Source organism: Piliocolobus tephrosceles, chromosome 1, assembly GCF_002776525.5.
Source record: "Piliocolobus tephrosceles isolate RC106 chromosome 1, ASM277652v3, whole genome shotgun sequence".
Lineage (NCBI taxonomy): Eukaryota > Metazoa > Chordata > Mammalia > Primates > Cercopithecidae > Piliocolobus > Piliocolobus tephrosceles.
The window spans coordinates 180,147,298-180,165,988 of record NC_045434.1 but is presented as its reverse complement, the minus strand read 5'-3'; the positions used below and the strand labels follow the sequence as shown (position 1 = coordinate 180,165,988).

At 37.7% G+C, this 18,691-nt stretch overlaps 1 protein-coding gene across 4 annotated transcripts in view; it reads right to left on the bottom strand.

The window, feature by feature from the left end:
* FOXJ3 (forkhead box J3) overlaps window positions 1-18,691 on the bottom strand; it is a 153,759-nt gene that overhangs the window by 38,194 nt on the left and 96,874 nt on the right. For all 4 annotated transcript variants that reach the window (XM_023221311.2, XM_023221313.2, XM_023221315.2 and 1 more), the window contains one exon: window positions 12,307-12,390. In XM_023221311.2, the coding sequence (XP_023077079.2) occupies window positions 12,307-12,390 (84 nt within the window). The remainder of the gene's footprint in view (window positions 1-12,306; window positions 12,391-18,691) is intronic.

Genomic DNA, 18,691 nt, shown 5'->3' with positions numbered 1-18,691 from the left:
AACCTATCTTCATACCTCAATGAACTAGAGAAACAAGAACATGCCAACCTAAAGCTAGCAGAGGAAAAGAGATAAAAAAGATCAGAGCAGAACTAAATGAAACTGAAACGAAAAAACAAATACAAAGTATCAATGAAACAAAAGGCTGGTCCTTTGAAAAGATACAAAAAACTGAGACACCACTAGGTAGATTAACCAAGAGAGAAGATACAAACAAGCTCAATTAGAAATGAAAATGGAGACATTACAACTGACACAAAGAATTATAAAAGACCATTCAAGACTACTGTGAACACCTCTATGCACACAAAGTAGAAAATCTAGAGGAAATGGATAAATTCCAAAAAACACACAATCATCCTTGCTTGAATCAGGAAGAAATAGAAATCCTGAATAGACCAATAACAAGCAATGAGATTAAATCAATAATTTAAAAACTGCCAAAAACAAAACAGCCCAGGGCCAGATGGATTCATAGCCGAATTCTACCAGACATTCAAAGAAGAATTGGTGCCAATTCTACAGAAACTATTCCAAAAGACTGAGAAGATGGAACCCTCCCTAACTAATTCTATGAAGCCAGTATCACCCCGATACCAAAGCCAGGAAAGAATATAACAAAAAAAAAAAAAAAAAAAAAAAGAAAGAAAGAAAAGAAAAAAGAAAACTACAGACCAATATCCCTGATGAATACAGATGCAAAAATCCTCAACAAAATACTAACAAACCGAATCCAACAGCACATCAAAAAATACTAATTAACCATAATCAAGTGGGTTTCATCCCAAGGATGCAGGGATGGTTCAACATATGCAAGTCAAACGTGATTCACCACATAAACAAAATTAAAAACAAAAACAATATGGTCATCTCAAAAGACACAGAAAAAGCACTTGATAAAATCCAGCATCCTTTTATGATAAAAACCCTCAACAAACTAGGCATCAAAGGAATACACCTGAAAAAAACAAGAGCCATCTACGACAAACCCACATTATAAAGAATGGGGAAAAGTTGAAAGCATTCCACCTAAGAACTGGAACAAGACAAAGATGCCCATTTTTACCACTTCTATTCAACATAGTCCTGGAAGTCATAACCAGAACAATCAGACAAGAGAAAGAAAAAAAAAAAGGGTATCCAAACTGGAAAAGAGGAAATGAACTATCTCTATTTGCTGATAATACGATCTTACACCTAGAAACCCTAAAGCCTTCTCCAAAAGACTCTCAGAACTAATAAATGAATTCAGTAAAGTCTCAAGTCACAAAATCGATGTACACAAATCAGTAGCACTGCCATACATAAACAGCTATCAAGCTGAGAATCAAATCAAGAACTCAATTTTTTTTTTTTTTTTTGAGTCAGGTCTCGCTCTGTCACCCAGGATGGGTGCAGTGGCGTGATCTCGGCTCACTGCAACCTCTGCCTCCCGGGTTTAAGAGATTCTCCCAGCTCAGCCTCCTGAGTAGCTGGGATTACAGGTGCATGCCACTACATCCAGCTAATTTTTGTATTTTTAGTAGAGAAGGGATTTCCCCATGTTGGTCTAGGTGGTCTCAAACTCTCAAACTCATGATCCGCCCACCTCAGGCTCCCAAAGTGCTAGGATTACAGGCATGAGCAGCCACGCCCATCCTTTTACAATAGCTACAAAAAAATAAATAAACCTAGGAATATACTTAAGCAAGGAAGTAAAAGATTTCTACAAGAACTACAAAATACTGTTGAGAAAATCACAGATGACACAAACAAGCGGAAACACATCCTATGCTCATGGAATGGAGGAATCAAAACGGTGAAAATGACCATACTGCCCATAGTAATCTACAGATTCAATACAATTCCTATTAAAATATCAACATTTTCATAGAATTAGAAAATAAAAATCCTAAAATTCATATAGAACCAAAAAAGAGCCTACATAGCCAATGTAATCTTAAGCAAAAAGAACAAATGTGGAGACACCACATTAACCAACTTCAAACTATACTACAAGGCTATAGTAACCAAAACAGCACGGCACTGGTATAAAAGCAGATACACAGACCAATGGAACAGAAAAGAGAACCCAGAAATAAAGTCAAACACTTACAATCAACTAACCTTCAACAAAGCATACAAAAACATAAACTGGGGAAAGGATACCCTACCCTATTCAATAAATGGTGCTGGGAAAATTGGACAGCCACATGTAAAAGAATGAAACTGGATTCCTATCTCTTACCATTTACAAAAATCAACTCAAGATGAACTAAAGACGAGGCCAGGCATGGTGGCTCATGCCTGTAATCCCAGCACTTCGGGACGCCGGGGCAGGCAGATCACTTGAGGTCAGTAGTTCAAGACCAGCCTGGCAAACATGGTGAAACCCTATCTCTACCAACAATACAAAAATTAGCCGGGTGTGGTGGCACACGCCTTGTAGTCCCAGCTACTCAGGAGGCTGATGTAGGAGAATTGTTTGAACCCAGGAGGCAGAGGCTGCAGTGAGCCAAGATAGCGCCACTGCACTCCAGTCCAGGCAACAGAGCAAGACTCCATCTCAACAACAACAACAACAACAACAACAAAAAAAACAGAAGAAGAAGAAAAAAGGATCAACTAAAGACTTAAATCTAAGACCTAAACCTACAAAAATGTACATGAAAACCTCTTCTGGACATTGGACTAGGCAAAGAAACTGTGACTAAGACTCCAAAAGCAAATGCTACAAAAACAAAAATAAATGGGAAATAAACTATGCAGCTTCTGCACAGCAAAAGGAAATCATCAGAATAAGCAAATAACCTGTAGAATGGGATAAAATACTTGCAAATTATGCATCCAATAAATGACTAATATCTAGAATCTACAAGGAACACAAAAAAATCAGCAAGAAAAAAAGTGGGCAAAAGACATGAACAGGCATTTCCCAAAAGAACGTATACAACCAGTCAAAATATATATAAAAAATTTCAACACAACTAATGATAAAAGAAATGCAAATTGAACCACAATGAGATTCCATCCATCTTATCCCAGCCAGAATGGCCATTATTAAGAAGTCAAAAAGCAACAGATTGTTGTTGGCATGGATGTCGTGAAAGGGAACGTTTATACAATGCTGGTAGGAATGTAAATTAGTACAACCTCTACGGAAAACAGTATGAAGATTTCTCAAAGAACTAAAAGTAAATCTATCATTCAATCCACCAATCCCACTATTGAGTATTTATCCAAAAGAAAATACATCACTGTATCAAAAAGACACCTGCATGGTTATGTTTACTGCAGCACAATTCACAACTGCAAAGATACAGAATCAACCTAAGTGTCCATCAACCAATCAGTGGATAAAGAAAATGTGGTGTGTGTATATACACCATGGAACACGATTCATCCATAAAAAAGAACAAAATAATGTCTTTTGCAACAACTTGGACGGAAGTGGAGGCCATTATTCTAAGTGAAATAACTCGGGAATCAAAAATCAAATATCCCATGTTCTCACTTGTATGCAAAAGTGTAAAGAGTGGTATAATGGATATTGGAGACTCAGAAGGAGGAAGGCAGGAGGAGGGTAAGGGATGAAAAACTACCTATTGGGTATAATGTCCACTAGCTTGGTGACAGGCACACTAAAATCCCAGACTTCACAACTATACAATTCATCCATGTAACCAAAAACTGCTTATACCCTGAAAGCTACTGAAATAAAAAATTAAAATTTAAAAAGAAATCCATTTACATTAGCATCAAAAAAATAAAATATGTGAGAATCAATTTTAAAAAGAGAAATGTCCGTATAATAAAAACTATAAAACACTGATGAAAGACATAGAAGATAGCATAAATAAATGGAAAGATATCCCATGTTCATGAATTGGAAGAATAAAAATACTGTCAAAATGTCCATACTACCCAAAGTGATCTACAGATCCAATGCAATTGACCATCAAAATTCCAATCTCATTCTTCACAAAAATAGAAAAAAAAATCTTAAAATTTGCATGGAACCACAAAAGACTCCAAATAGCTAAACCAGTCTTGACCAAAAAGAACAAAAGCTGGAGGCATCACTCTATAGGGGTTCAAAATACATTGCAAAGCTATAGTAATCAAAATTGCATGGTACTGGTACAAAAACAGACACATCAACCAGTGGATTAGGATAGAAAGCCCAGAAATAAACCCACACATCTAAGTTTAATTGATTTTCAACAAAGTTGCCCACAACAGACAATGGGGAAAGGACAGTCTCTTCAATAAACGGTTGGAAAAATTGGGTAGCCACATACAGAAGAATGAAAATAGACCCTTATCTCACTCCTATAGAAGAATAAACTCAAAATGGTTTAAAGACTTACGTGTTAGACCTGAAACTCTGTAACTATTAGAAGAAAACAGAGCATGATATGGTTTAGCTCTGTGTCCCCACCCAAATCTCATCTTGAATTGTAATCCTCTCTTGTTGAGGGAAGGACCTGGTGGGAGGTGACTGGATCATGGGGACAGTTTCTTACATGCTGGTTCTCATGATAATGAGTGAGTTCTCACAAGATCTGAGGGTTTAAGTGTTTGAAAGTTCCCCTCTCATTCTTCTTTTTCCTGCTGCCATGTAAGACATGCCTTGCTTCCCCTTCTGCCATCATTGTAAGTTTCCTGAGGCCTTGTCAGCCACGCAGAACTGTGAGTCAATTAAACCTCTTTTGTTTATAAATTACCCAGTCTCAGGCAGTTCTTTACAGCAGTGTGAAAATGGACTAATACAGGGGGCAAGCTCCTTGACACTGGTTTGGGCAGAGATTTCTTGGATGTGACCCCAAAATCACTGGCAGTGAAAGCAAAAATAGATAAATGGGATTGCATCAAACTAAAAAGCTTCTGCACAGCAAAGGACACAATAGGGTGAACAGATAACTCACAGACTAGGAGAAAATACATGCAAATAATATATCAGAAAAGGGAATAATATCCAAAATATATAAGGAATTCAAACTACTCAATAACAAGAACACATATAACCATATTTCAACATGGGCAAAGAACCTCAACAGTCATTTCTCAAAAGAAGACATACAAGTGCCAACAGATATATGAAAAAATGCTCAACATCTCTAATCATAAGAGAAATGTAAATTAAAACCACAGTAAAATATAATCTCACAACTGTTAGACTGGTTATTACCAAAAAGATAAAAGACAAGTGTTGGCATGGATGTGGAGAAAAGGAAATCCTTATACACTGTTGGTGGTATTATAAATTAGTACAGCCATTTTGGAAAACAGGATGGAGGTTCCTCAAAAAACTAAAAATAGAATTACAATATGATCTAGCAATCCCACTACTGGGTACATACCCACAGGAAATAAATTCAGTATGTCGAAAAGATATTTGCACTCCAATGTTCACTGCAGCATTACTCACAACAGCCAAGGTATGGTAATAACCAAAGTGCCTATGAATGGGTCGAAACAATGTGGTACACATACACAATGAAACATTATTCAGTCTTTAAAGAACAAGAAATTCTGTCATTTGCGACAACATGAATGTCTACAGGGCATTATAAATAGGCCAGCCACAGATAGAAAATACTGTATAATTTCACTTATATGTGGAGCACTCACTGTTTTAAGGCATTTCTTTCCTTTTTTTGAGAAAGGGTCTTGCTCTGTTGCTCAGGCTGGAGTGCAGGGGCACAATCATGACTCACTGCAACCTCAAACTCCTGGGCTCATGCAATCCTCTGGCCTCAGCCTCTCCAGTAGCTGGGACTAGAGGCAGGTGCCACCACACCCAGTTTTCTTTCTTTCTTTTTCTTTTTTTTTTAGTAGAAATGGAGAGGTGGGTCTTACCTTGATGCCCAGGACTCTCAAAGTGCTGCGATTACAGACATGATCTACTGCTAAAAAACTACCTAAGATACGTGTTCCTTCTTCTACTCCTTGACACGTTTCCTTGGAATAGTTTAATTGCTTGCAAGCCCAAATTAAAAAGCAAAATGCAAAAAGATCAGGAAACTGGCCAAGCACAGGTGGCTCACACCTTAATACCAGCACTTTGGGGGGCCAAGGTAAGAGAACTACTTGAGCCCAGGAGTTTGAGAACAGCCTGGGAAATGTAGCAAGACCCGGTCTCTATTAAAGAAAAAAAAAAAAGAAGAAGAAGAAGAAAAAAGACATAAAAAGTTGAAAAATAAGGAATTACTGTCTTTCTTGGATTCCATGCTCGGTCAGCCATACTGACCTGTCTTGCACTTTGAGGGCATTCCTTTTTACGACCAGTTTATCACCTTCCAAATCCCACTAATCTGTCCTATTTCAGTTCATCCATCAGGCCTCCAATTAATATCACTTCTTCAAAAAAACCTTCCCTGATTCTTAGATTGTTATGCCTCTCTGCTACATGGCCCTACAGTTCTCAAAGACCCTTATCTTACTGTGACCACATAATTTATCATCCACATGCTATCTGGAGAATGAATGTGGAGCTAGTAGTTATGCTGAGACAATAAGCAACACCAGGAATGTACATTCATCCTACCTTATCAGTTTATCTTCCTGCTTGAGTAAGAGTTTCATGAGGAGAGGGTATGACTGTCTTGTTTACCAACTGTTCCCCTCAACAATTAACTCAGTGCTTAGAATACAAAAGGTGTGGTCGGATAAGCATTAATTTTTATAAAGAAAATTAACTTCAAAAAGGAAAATCTTATCCAGACAAAATTAACTACTGTGTTCCCACTCAAATCCTAATACTTTTTTACCCCATACCTTTAATAAAGACCTTTTATCTTGTGTTTACTTATATCTTTCTCTCTCTAAATTTCCTCCCCTCAATCAGAATATAAACTTCATGAGGACAGGATGTAGGTTTTGTGTTTTGCTCACTGATGTTTCCTCAGGATCTAGAACAATACTTTTCATGATAGACACTTACTCCTCATTTATACAGATGTACCCTGAATGGTATCCTCTCTACTTTGCTCTGCCTATCTCCACCTGAAAGCTAAGCCACATAACCTATGAAGCCTCCTCAGACAATACTAGTAAGAAATAATCCCTCCTTCCTCTGCACACAATAGTTTATCTTTCTTAAAATATCTTCTACACTTTACCCTTGTCCTAAAATTATGTGTCTTATGTCTTATTCTTCTTGGTATGTGCCACAGTACCCTAGTACAATGCCTGGCATACAGTATCTACAAAATAAAGATCTGTCAAACTGATAAAATGACACTACATATAATTACAGGTATATACAGCATTCAGAAAGCATGCTAGTTTTCTAAAGAACCTTCTCATTCATGTATATATCCCTAGCTCAGGCCATTACCATTGCAACAACATCTGTATCTCCTCAGCATCTTCCTCTTGCAATGGGTTATTCTGTGAAGAGCACACACCTTAACTGTTTTGATTCACTTCTCAACACTATGGGCTTTCAAATCAAAGTAAAAGTCCTGATCTCATACCTTTAGTTTATCTACCCAAATCTGTCTACTCCTTATCTAAATATCCACATTCTAGCCTAAGTTCTTCACAATAATTTAAAGGGTGTTCAATTATGCCCACCTGTACTTTTTACTTACTAGTCAATCATGCATGCTGTGTCTCCAAGTGGAACATCCTTTAGCATTTTCTACGCAAAAACAGCTCCACTTTCGCACCAAAATTATTAGTCTCAAAGTCTCATTCCTCTTCCTTAGAGGTCTTCCCAGGCAGCATTATACATTTTGAGTCACTTCAGTTGGTCTACCAAATTCATTACTTAATAATTGCTCTGTCATTTATAATCACATTTATGTTACTCAATTATATATGTTTGAATTAATGTAGGGAATTCTGCTTTAAATCAAGGATGATGAGCTCCCAACAGAATATGCATCTGTAAAAAGAATTCTGATCCAGTGTTGTAGTCTTCAGTATAGCACATACTAGTGGAAGAATAATGTAGTTGTAGACAGCACAGACTGTGAAGGCAAGACTATCTGAGTTCAAATTCTGGCTTTGGTATTTTTTAGTACCTTGGATAACTCACTTAACATCCATGTTCATCAGCTTCATCAGAGTTATTTTAAAAATTACATGAGTTAATACACATAAAATCCTTTTAAAACCATTTGGCACATAAATTCAGCATAATCTTCTATTGTTTTGACTTTTAGCCTCTCACTTATAGCTGAGAACACTAAAGTGCAAAAAATTTAACAACTTGCCAAAAGTCATAGGAACTAGTAAGTTGTAAAGTCAGAAAAGAAACATGAGATTCCTACTAGAGGAGTCTGTCTCACCATTTTATTCAATATCTTTTCAATAAACTGAAATTTTATTCAATTTGTTTAAGGTCTTCGGGACCATTATATGATTAAAAAATGATAAGAAGAAATAAATTTGTAAAAGGAAAAGGAGATTTATAAACTAACTCAGGGATTAAGAAAAGAAGAAAGAAATATAATAATAATAGAAGAGAGAGCACAGGCTTATGCTCATGTAAATGGAGAGGACAGGTAAGTATTCCAGAGAACTGGGTTAAGCATATTATGATGGAGCCAGCCTGGCCAACATGGTGAAACCCCATCTCTACTAAAAATACAAAAATTAGTTGGGCATAGTGGTGCACGCCTGTAATCCCAGCTACTTGGAGGGGCTGAGGCAGGAGAATCACTTGAACCCAGGAGGCGGAGGCTGCAGTGAGCCAAAATGGTGCCACTACACTCCAGCCTGGGTGACAGAGTGAGACTCTGTCTCAAAAGAAAAAATAAATAAATAAATAAATAATAAAGAAAAAATATTATTAGGATGGAGGTAACTGTCAAGCTTTACTTTCCATTTAAGACATAATGATGTTCTTGCTTGCATTAAAATCACTTCTCTTTAGCAGTTTAGAAAGTCTTTTTTCAGCCAGGCGCAGTGGCTCACACCTATAATCCCAGCACTTTGGGAGGCTGAAGTGGGTGGACTGCTTGAGTCCAGGAGTTTGAGACCAGCCTGGGCAACATGGCAAGACCCCATCTCTACAAAAAAATTTAAAAGTAGCTGGGTGTGGTGGTAGTCCCAGCTACTCAGGAGGCTGCGGTAGGAGGATCAACCTGGGCCCAGGAAGTGGAGGCAGCACTGAGCCAGCCATGATGGTACCACTGCACTCTAGCCTGGGTGATGGAGTGAAACCCAGTCTCCAAAAAAGCAAAAAAAAAGAAAAAAAGAAAAAAAAAAAAAGGAAAAAAAGCCTTCTCTGTTCCATCAAAAGCTCATTACTTCAAATTAAAAATGTGTGAAATTGTTTTATTTTTTCACATAGAAGTTCAATGTTTACATATGGACAAAGAAATCACAAATTTCAGAAATTTAATAAGGAACTTAGAGGGGTATCAATGTATTTACCATCTACATTTAACTTTTATCCTTTAAACGTCTGAAGGTCATGTTCAGGACCATCACTATCTGCCCTAGGCATTTCCTTAGATAAAAACCCAATGGTTACTTAAAATATACACTCTGTCCTAACAAAAATACTATATGTTATATAACCTCTCACCTCCCACTCTAAAAAAAACTCTAAAGGAAAAATACAGGTAATTCAGTTTATCAGGGCAGGAAATTATGTTTCGTAAGAACACTATATTTTAGTATATTTGTTAAACAATATCTGTCCCCCCAATTATATGCCCTTTTATAGCCAACCTCTTTGTATGCTCCTACAGGGGCAACCAATACCCAGCTTACGCCAAAATGAATATCAGCATTAGTAATCGAAAGACCCTTGTATGGTTATGAACATTTTGTGAAAATATACCACAAAAGTAAATTTCCGAATATTTTACATTTTAAAGTGATGATCAAAAAACAGTAGAAAATGAATACAGAAAATATATGTATAAAATGTACATTCAATAACACATGCTTTTGTAACTTGAATCCTGTATTTCTTTAGGCCTCCACTATAAAACTGCATATAGTCTCAGAAAAAAAAGGAAGACTCTCAAAAATAGGGATTGCTTTAAGAAAATAAAACAAGGTAAAGAGAATAAAAGGCAAGCTTAATATCCAAAAGAAATGCACAGTTGTTAACCCAATTCCAACTTGCAAAAATAACTGAAATTCCAGGAACTTCAGAAGAAAAAAGCAAATAGAGAAGACCACACTTCTTCAGCTCTTCAATCTTTTCCAAATTGTTTAACAATGCTATGTGTTTTTTAAAATGTGGATTTTGGCCGGGCGCGGTGGCTCAAGCCTGTAATCCCAGCACTTTGGGAGGCCGAGACGGGCGGATCACAAGGTCAGGAGTTCGAGACCATCCTGGCTAACATGGTGAAACCCCGTCTCTACTAAAAAATACAAAAAACTAGCCGGGCGAGGTGGCTGGCGCCTGTAGTCCCAGCTACTCGGGAGGCTGAGGCAGGAGATGGCGTAAACCCGGGAGGCGGAGCTTGCAGTGAGCTGAGATCCGGCCACTGCACTCCAGCCCGGGCGACAGAGCGAGACTCCGTCTCAAAAGAAAAAAACAAAAATGTGGATTTTTCTCTCCTTCCTTCAAATTCTGGCAACAGCTGCTAAATGTTTTATACTCCATATATTCATATAATGTCCATGAATTAAGCTTACTTTAAAAGGCAAAGGCTGGATATAAGCTGAGAGGAGTGCTTTAAAAAAAAAAAAAAAAGGCAAAGGCAGGAGAGCAGAAACTGATGTTTGTTCATTCCTTCTCAAATGATAACATACTGAGCTTATCAACATCTCTTGTAAAATTGTCTAGCTCTGGCTGGGCGTGGTGGGTGATGCTTGTAGTCCCAGCACTTTGAGAGGCCAAGGTGGGTGGATCACCTCAGGTCAGGAGTGCGAAACCAGCCTGGCCAACAGGCAAAACCCTATCTCTACTAAAAATATAAAAAAGCCAGGCGCGGTGGGCGCCTGTAATCCCAGCTACTTGGGAGGCTGAGTCAGGAGAATGGCTTGAACACAGGAGGTGGGGGTTGCAGTCAGTTGAGATTGCGTCACTGCACTCCAGCCTGGGCGACACAGCGAGACTCCATCTCAAAAAAAAAAAAAAATTGTCTAGTTCTGTTACCAGAAGACCATGTCACTAATACTAAACTTTTAACTTCTTAAACTCTGGTTTGTGTAAAGTCAAAAGTTGTTCTGGCCAAATAATTCATTTTATATATCCCGATAACTGGCTTACTGAATTCCCTCTGCTGAATCCAATAAATCCTCCTTACTAAATCTCACTGCTGTTATACCTCATGGACTCATGTGATCCCAACCTAATCACAGTTTGAGATCTTTATCTCTGAGGCTCAAAAGTTTTAACCCTTTACCAGGAATGGGCACACAACAAATTTATTTGACCAAGCATTTACTCAGTTTCTTTCATCTTATCCTATTCTCTTTGCCCTGATTCTTGCTGCAAACATTTACTAGTATCTATTATAAGCTGTGAAAAATGGTAACACAGGAGATACAAATGTAAGGTATTTTCTCTGCCCTTAAGGGGCACATATTCCAGTAGAGGAGACAAATATAAAAACAAATACTTTCTACAAAGTGTGAGAAATTCTATAAAAGAGTTTTATAAAAATTCTAGAAGAACACAAATGGAAAAGAGTAAGTGAAGCTTCACAAAGCAGTTAACATTTGAAATGGGTCTTGAAGAACAGTAAGGTAGGATGGATATGTGTTTGTATGTATTAGCTGAGATACTGGAAATGTAGAAAGGATAAGGAAAGCTGATGGCAGTCAAAGTGCTGACTAAAAATATGTTAAAATAGACAACTTAGGATATTAACTATAGTTCCTTTTTTGTTTCAGTCTTGCAAACTAATTTTAACCATTAATTCACAAGTAAGAATTATCTTACAAGCAATACACACACACACACAACTTAGAAATGTTGTGTACAAAGTGACTATTAAATGGACAGAACCAGGAAAAGGTATTTTGAGGACAATGGGGAAAATTCAATGCAACCAAACTGATCCTCCATAATAGAAGGGAATAGCTGTGTTACATAAAACTATTCCTAAATGCTGTAGATGCAGAGAAAAGAATACCAAACTAAAACTCAAGAGAGCTGAATTCAAGTCTCAACCAACTGCTGTGCCCTAATTATGACAAAACCTTTTACTTAAGTCCTAAACTGCCCCTCAGAGTTAAGATCAAATAAAATGAGTCTGAAAAGTGTTCTCAAAAATGTAAAATGCTACACAAATAAAATCTTACTTTCATTATAGTTACATGTGCTACATTGGAAAAGAACTTTCAAAATCTGTATTTCAGACATATTCAATGCATTATACTAAATTTATGACAAAGAGCCTTTACCCGTTCTACAGATCGTGCCCTCTTCTTTGGCCGAGTAGGCAGCGCATCTTCCTTCGGATTGGTGTCTATTGCCCAATAGGACCCCTAGAGGTAAAGAAATTATGTTAACAGTATAGTACAGCAACCCTATGATATTAAAATGGGTTTTTATAATCCTTTGCATCAAAAGCAAACATTCTGCAAATACAATGGAAAAATAACATAAGAAACACTTGTTTTGAAATGAGAAAAAGATTATATAAGAAAATATATCCACTTATAATTACATTATTAAAAGAAAACATTCACAAGCTGAAGAATCCAAATCTAAGAACTTCTGCCACACCAAAATTTAAACAGAAAATGATCAACAAAACACATTTTTAATATACAGTGATTCTCAATTGAACAGATGTTAATTATATGACATGAAAAGAATTTAATGTATAAAGATACTGTAGCTTCTATATCCTGGGACCTCACAAATCTACATGGTTAGTGAAACATTTTTAAAGACAAACTGCTAGAACACATTTTATATAGTAAGTGTTCCTAAGAAGCAAAGATATGTGCATAAATTTTTTACTGCTTACTCTGTCATGACTTAACTATTCTCTCTTACTTTTTGATACAAGTTATAACAGCATTCATTTGAAAATATGTATGGAGCATCTACTGTGTTCCAGGCACTCAGAAAGTGTGACTCTCCAAAAAAAAAAAACAACAACTTTGGAAAAGCACAGATCCCTAGATACAGTTTGCAAACATTATACAAACAAGAATAGCAAAACACAGAAAGATAAAGTGGCTTTCCCATTTGAAGTTGTGAGAACCAGGAACAAAGACAAACAGAAACAAAGTTGGATTTTTAGCTCTTTTTCCTTCAATTATCCTGCCTCTATACACACACATGGGGGAGGAAAGCATGAAAGAGGAGAGTTCAAGAAAGGGAAAGAGGGAAAGGAGGAAGATATGCATTTCAGAAACAGAAACACAATGTATATCCTAGTTTTACAATTAATCCCAGTGGTCATATCCAAATTTAGTCTTCGTCTCTACTATCTCATTAATCTTCCTAAGCTGTTTTTTAAGGCAACGTTTGACAATGACGGGAAATACAACCCTGACCTATCAATCCTCACACTTTATGCCCAACATGAATCATCTCCTTATACTTTTTTGAACATACCATGTTGTTTATCTGATCCTGTCCTACATGCTGACCTCACTACTTGTAATGCCCACCATACCAATGACAAACCCATATTCCACCTTCAAATTTTACCTCATATTATCCAAAGGCATCCTTCTTTGATCTTCCTGCCATACCCAAGAATTCATCACTCTCTCCCTCTGCAAGATCTCTATACTTTTTACACATTTAGACCATTGTTTGCAATTAACATTCAATTCTGTTTACAGGTCTGTATCCCCTTCTAGGCTATATGTATGTATTCCTTAACGGTAGGGACTATTTTACTTGTTTCTATATCCACAGTGCCAGGCACAATGTCAGACACGAAGCAAGTACTCAATTAACATCTGTTGAAATGAGAACGCAAAAAAAAGCTGTTTAACAAACTGCATCAAGAATATCAGTGTACTGGGTGTTACTATGTACATGCCAGTGTACACTGTTGGTGTACAAGGTAGGTGTCTATGTCTCGGATCCTGGTCTATGCAGGTACCCGAGCTTAACACTCATTTCATCACCCAGCCACTGCTGGGGTATTTCTATGTTATCTTTTCAAAACAGTCACTACATTTCAGCTAAGAGTCTACCAGACCTGGTAAGAATCTGCTAGGTAGGACCTATGAACTTGCCAAGAACCCTGTAAAATGTAGATGCCACAAAAAGCACTAAAAATGGGAAAACAATGATTTTGGGAAAACAATGATTTAGGTTTGGCCAGCAAGTTTCAAAATAAATGCAAAGGGGAAAAATTTTACACTGAGTTCTTATAAAAATTAAAAATAAAGTAGGAGAGAAAATATCAAACTTCATTGGACAACAGTTTAAAAACCACTTTTCATAGAAACTATAAACTCCAGCGTTTAGTTTTGTTTTGGATGGGTGTGTATACGTGTATTAATCTGGGGAAACCATTCAATGTCCAAACTTTACACTGATTTGTCAGTAAACATTTCAATAAAATTACAAAAAAAAATAGATATCTCTTCTTCCACACAAAATACGAATGGTTGTGGCTTGTCACAAATAAATCAACAAAAGGGAAAAAACTTGCCCATAGCCTATTACTATCCACTAGGTATTCATAAAATCCTGAATGCCTAAATGCAAATTCTAATAATTAAGATTCACAAAAGTAATTGTGAAATCTTCCACCAAACAGTTCAGGCTGACCTCTATTTGAGTCTGACCTCTGAAATCACAGGTTTGAATAAAAAGACCTTAAAATTCCTCTTCACATAGCAAAACCACAGTGAGATAACACTTTATACCCACTAGGATGTCTATGATGAAAAAAAAAACAGAAAATAGCAAGTACAGGCTAAGTATCCCTTATCCAAATATCCAAAATGCTTGAAATCAGAAATCTTTTGGATTTCAGATTTTTTCAGATTTTGGAATACATGCATATAACTAATGAGATATCTTGGGGATGGGACCCAAGTCTAAAGCTCAAAATTGATTTATGTTTCATATAAACTCTTATACACACAGTTTGAAGGTAATTTTTTGTAATCATTTTAATAATTTTGTGCATGAAAACAAAATTTTAACTGTAATCCATCATATGAGGTGAGGCATGGAATTTTCCACTAGTGGCATCATGTTGGTGCTCAATAAGTATTAGATTTTATAGCATTTGTATTTCAAATTTTCAGATTAAGGATGCTCAACCTGTATTGGCAAGCACATAGAGAAACTGAAACTCTTATGCACTGCTGATAGAAATGTGTAAAGGTGTAACCACTGTACAAAATATGGCAATTCCTAAAAAAATTACATGGAATTACCAAATGATCCAGCAATTCCACTTCTGGATATATATCCAAAGGATACGAAAGCAGAAAGTCAAGTATTTACACACTCATGTTCATAGTAATATTACTCACAACAGCCAAAAGGTAAAGCAGCCCAAGTGTGCATTTAAGTATAAATGGATAAACAACAGCCGGGCGCGGTGGCTCAAGCCTGTAATCCCAGCACTTTGGGAGGCCGAGACGGGCGGATCACGAGGTCAGGAGATCGAGACCATCCTGGCTAACACGGTGAAACCCCGTCTCTACTAAAAAATACAAAAAACTAGCTGGGCGAGGTGGCGGGCGCCTGTAGTCCCAGCTACTCGGGAGGCTGAGGCAGGAGAATGGCATAAACCCCGGAAGCGGAGCTTGCAGTGAGCTGAGATCCGGCCACTGCACTCCAGCCTGAGCGACAGAGCGAGACTCCGTCTCAAAAAAAAAAACAAATACACCACATATATCCAATAGAGTATTATTCAGCCTTAAAAAGGAGGGATATTCTAGCTGGGTGCAGTGGCTCAACCTGTAATCCCAACACTTTGGGAAGCCGAGGAGACAGATTACGAGGTCAGGAGATCGAGACCATCCTGGCTAACACAGTGAAACCCTGTCTCTACATAAAAAAAAAAAACCAAAAAATTAGCCAGGCATGGTGGCAGGCACCTGTAGTCCTAGCTACTTGAGAGGCTGAGGCAGGAGAATGGCAAGAACCCAGAAGGCGGAGCTCGCAGTGAGCCCAGATCACACCGCTGCACTCCAGCCAGGGCAAAAGAGTGAGACTCCGTCTCCAAAAAAACAAAAGGGATACTCTGACATATAAGCCAGTCACAGAAGGACAAATATTGTATGATTCCACTTATAAGTAGTAAAATTCTTAGAGACAAAGAGTACAATGATGGTTGGTAGGGGATGAGGAGAAAGGAATATAGGCACTTATTGTTTAATGAGTAAAGAATTTAAGTGGGAAGATGAAAAGGTTCTCGAGATGGATGGTAGTGATGACTGCACAACAATGTGAATGAACTTAATATTACTGAACTGTACACCTAAAATGATTCAAATGGTAAGAATTATGTTATGTATATTTTACCACCAAAAAAGTACCTCTCCGCCTTTTCTTTTTTTCTAAACACAGTGGCACGATCATGGCATAATGCAGCCTTGACCTCCCAAGCTCAAGTGATCCCGAGCCTCACAATTAGCTGAGACCACAGGTACATTCCACCCCCATGCCTGGTTGTTTTTTTTTTTTTTTTTTTTTTTTGGGAGACAGAGTCTCACTCCTCTGTTGGCCAGGCTGGAGTGCAGTGGCGCAATCTCAGCTCACTGCAACCTCCGCCTCCTGGGGTCAGGCAAGTCTCCTGCCTTAGCCTCCCAGGTAACTGGGATTACAGGCGCCCATCGTCATGCCCAGATAATTTTTGTATTTTCAGTTGAGATGGGGTTTCACCATGTTGGCCAGGCTGATTTCAAACTCCTGAACTCAGGCGGTCTGCCTCCCAAGTGCTGGGATTACAGGTGTGAGCCACTGCACCTGCCTAGTTTTCTGATTTTTTTGTAGAAATGGGGTCTTGTCATGTTGCCCAGGTTGGTCTCAAACTCTTGGGCTCAAGTGATCCTCCTGCCTTGGGCATCCCAAAATGCTGAGGTTACAGGTGAGCCACCACACCCAGCCATCTAAGAAGCAGTTACCTTTGCTCTTCCTTGTTAGACAATATAGAAATCTCACAAAAACTGAACTGACATTTTAGATAGCCAATCAACAAACACAGGCTCAGTTCAATTTCCTCCCAGAGTAGGGTCTATACCACTAGGCTCATGTGGAGCAAGTAGGAAACAAGAGGTTTTTGTTTAAGTGGGGGTTTTTTTTTGTTTTTTTGTTTGGCAGGGAAAAGGGTGTTGAGGCAAGGTCTTGCTCTGGTGCCAACACTGGAACACAGTGGCACACAATCATAGATCACTGCAATCTCAAACTCCTGGGCTTAATCAACACTCTTTCCTCTGCCTCCTGAGTAGGTAGGACTATAAGTACCTGCCACCAGGCCCAGCTAACATTTTCCTTTATCTTTTTGTAGAGACAGGGTCTTGCTATGTTGCCAAAGCTAGTCTTGAACTTCTGGTCTATAAGGATCTTCCCACCTAGGCATCCCAAGCACTAGGATTACAGGCATGAGCCATCACACTCAATTTAGTTTTATTTTTAAATCAGCTTTGCTGAAGTAGATTTAAACAAAAATAAAATGCACCCATTTTAAGTGTGCAGTTTAAGAAAGTTTGACAATTGTATACATTCATGTAACCAACACTAAAAATACAGAACCCTAAAAATCTCCTTTGTGTGACTCAGGAAGCAATTCCCTTTCCTTCACCTTCTCTCATCCTACACAACCACTGATTCCTATCATTGTGTATTTTCTAGCATTTCATACAAGTGAACTCAAACTGTCAAACTATTTTCCACTCTCGACAGCAGTGTATGACAATACAGCTGTTCCCTTCTTGCCAGCACTTGGTATTTTAAGCCTTTTCAATTATATTCTCTCTACTGATGTGTGGTTGCGCCTCGGTGATTTTCAAGTGCATTTCTCTAACAAATAAAGATGTTGTACATCTTTACATGTACTTATTTGCCACCCATATATTATCCTTTGTAAAGTGTCTATTCATATCTTTTGCCCATGTTTTATTTGGATTATAAGAATATAGGCTATTTCTGTTATGAGACTTTTTAATATTCCGAATAACAAGTCATTTCTATGTGAATATGTACTGTGAGTATTCCCTCACAATCTGTGGTTATCTGTTTTCATAATGGAACCTCGTAAGAAGCAAAAAGCTTTTCATTCAATAAAGTCCAATCTATCAAATATTCATTTTATGGTAGGTGATTTATATGTTTTCCTTTAATTTGCCTACTCCAAGATAACAAATATATTCTCCACTGTTTTCTTCTAGAAGTTTTATAGTCTTAACTTCCATGTTTAGGTCTCTGGTATACCTAGAGTTAATTTTCTGTATAAATATGTGATATGGAGCAATATTAATTTTTTGTCCACTCAGATATACAGCATAATTTCTTTAAAATATTGTAACATTTCCCTACTGAATTACATCGCTACCTCTATCAAAATACACACACACACACACGACAGTCTATTTCTAAACTCTATTCTATTGATCTACATGTCTATCCTTATGCCAATACCATTTTTTTTTTTTTTTATTTTCTGAGACGGGAGTCACTCTGTCACCCAGGCTGGAGTGGAGTGCCGTGATCTCACTCACTGCAACCTCCACCTCCCAGATTCAAGCAATTCTCCCACCTCAGCCTTCCAAGTAGCTGGGAATACAGGTGTATACCACCATGACCGGCTAATTTTTCTATATTTTTAGTAGAGATGGGATTTCGCCACGTTGG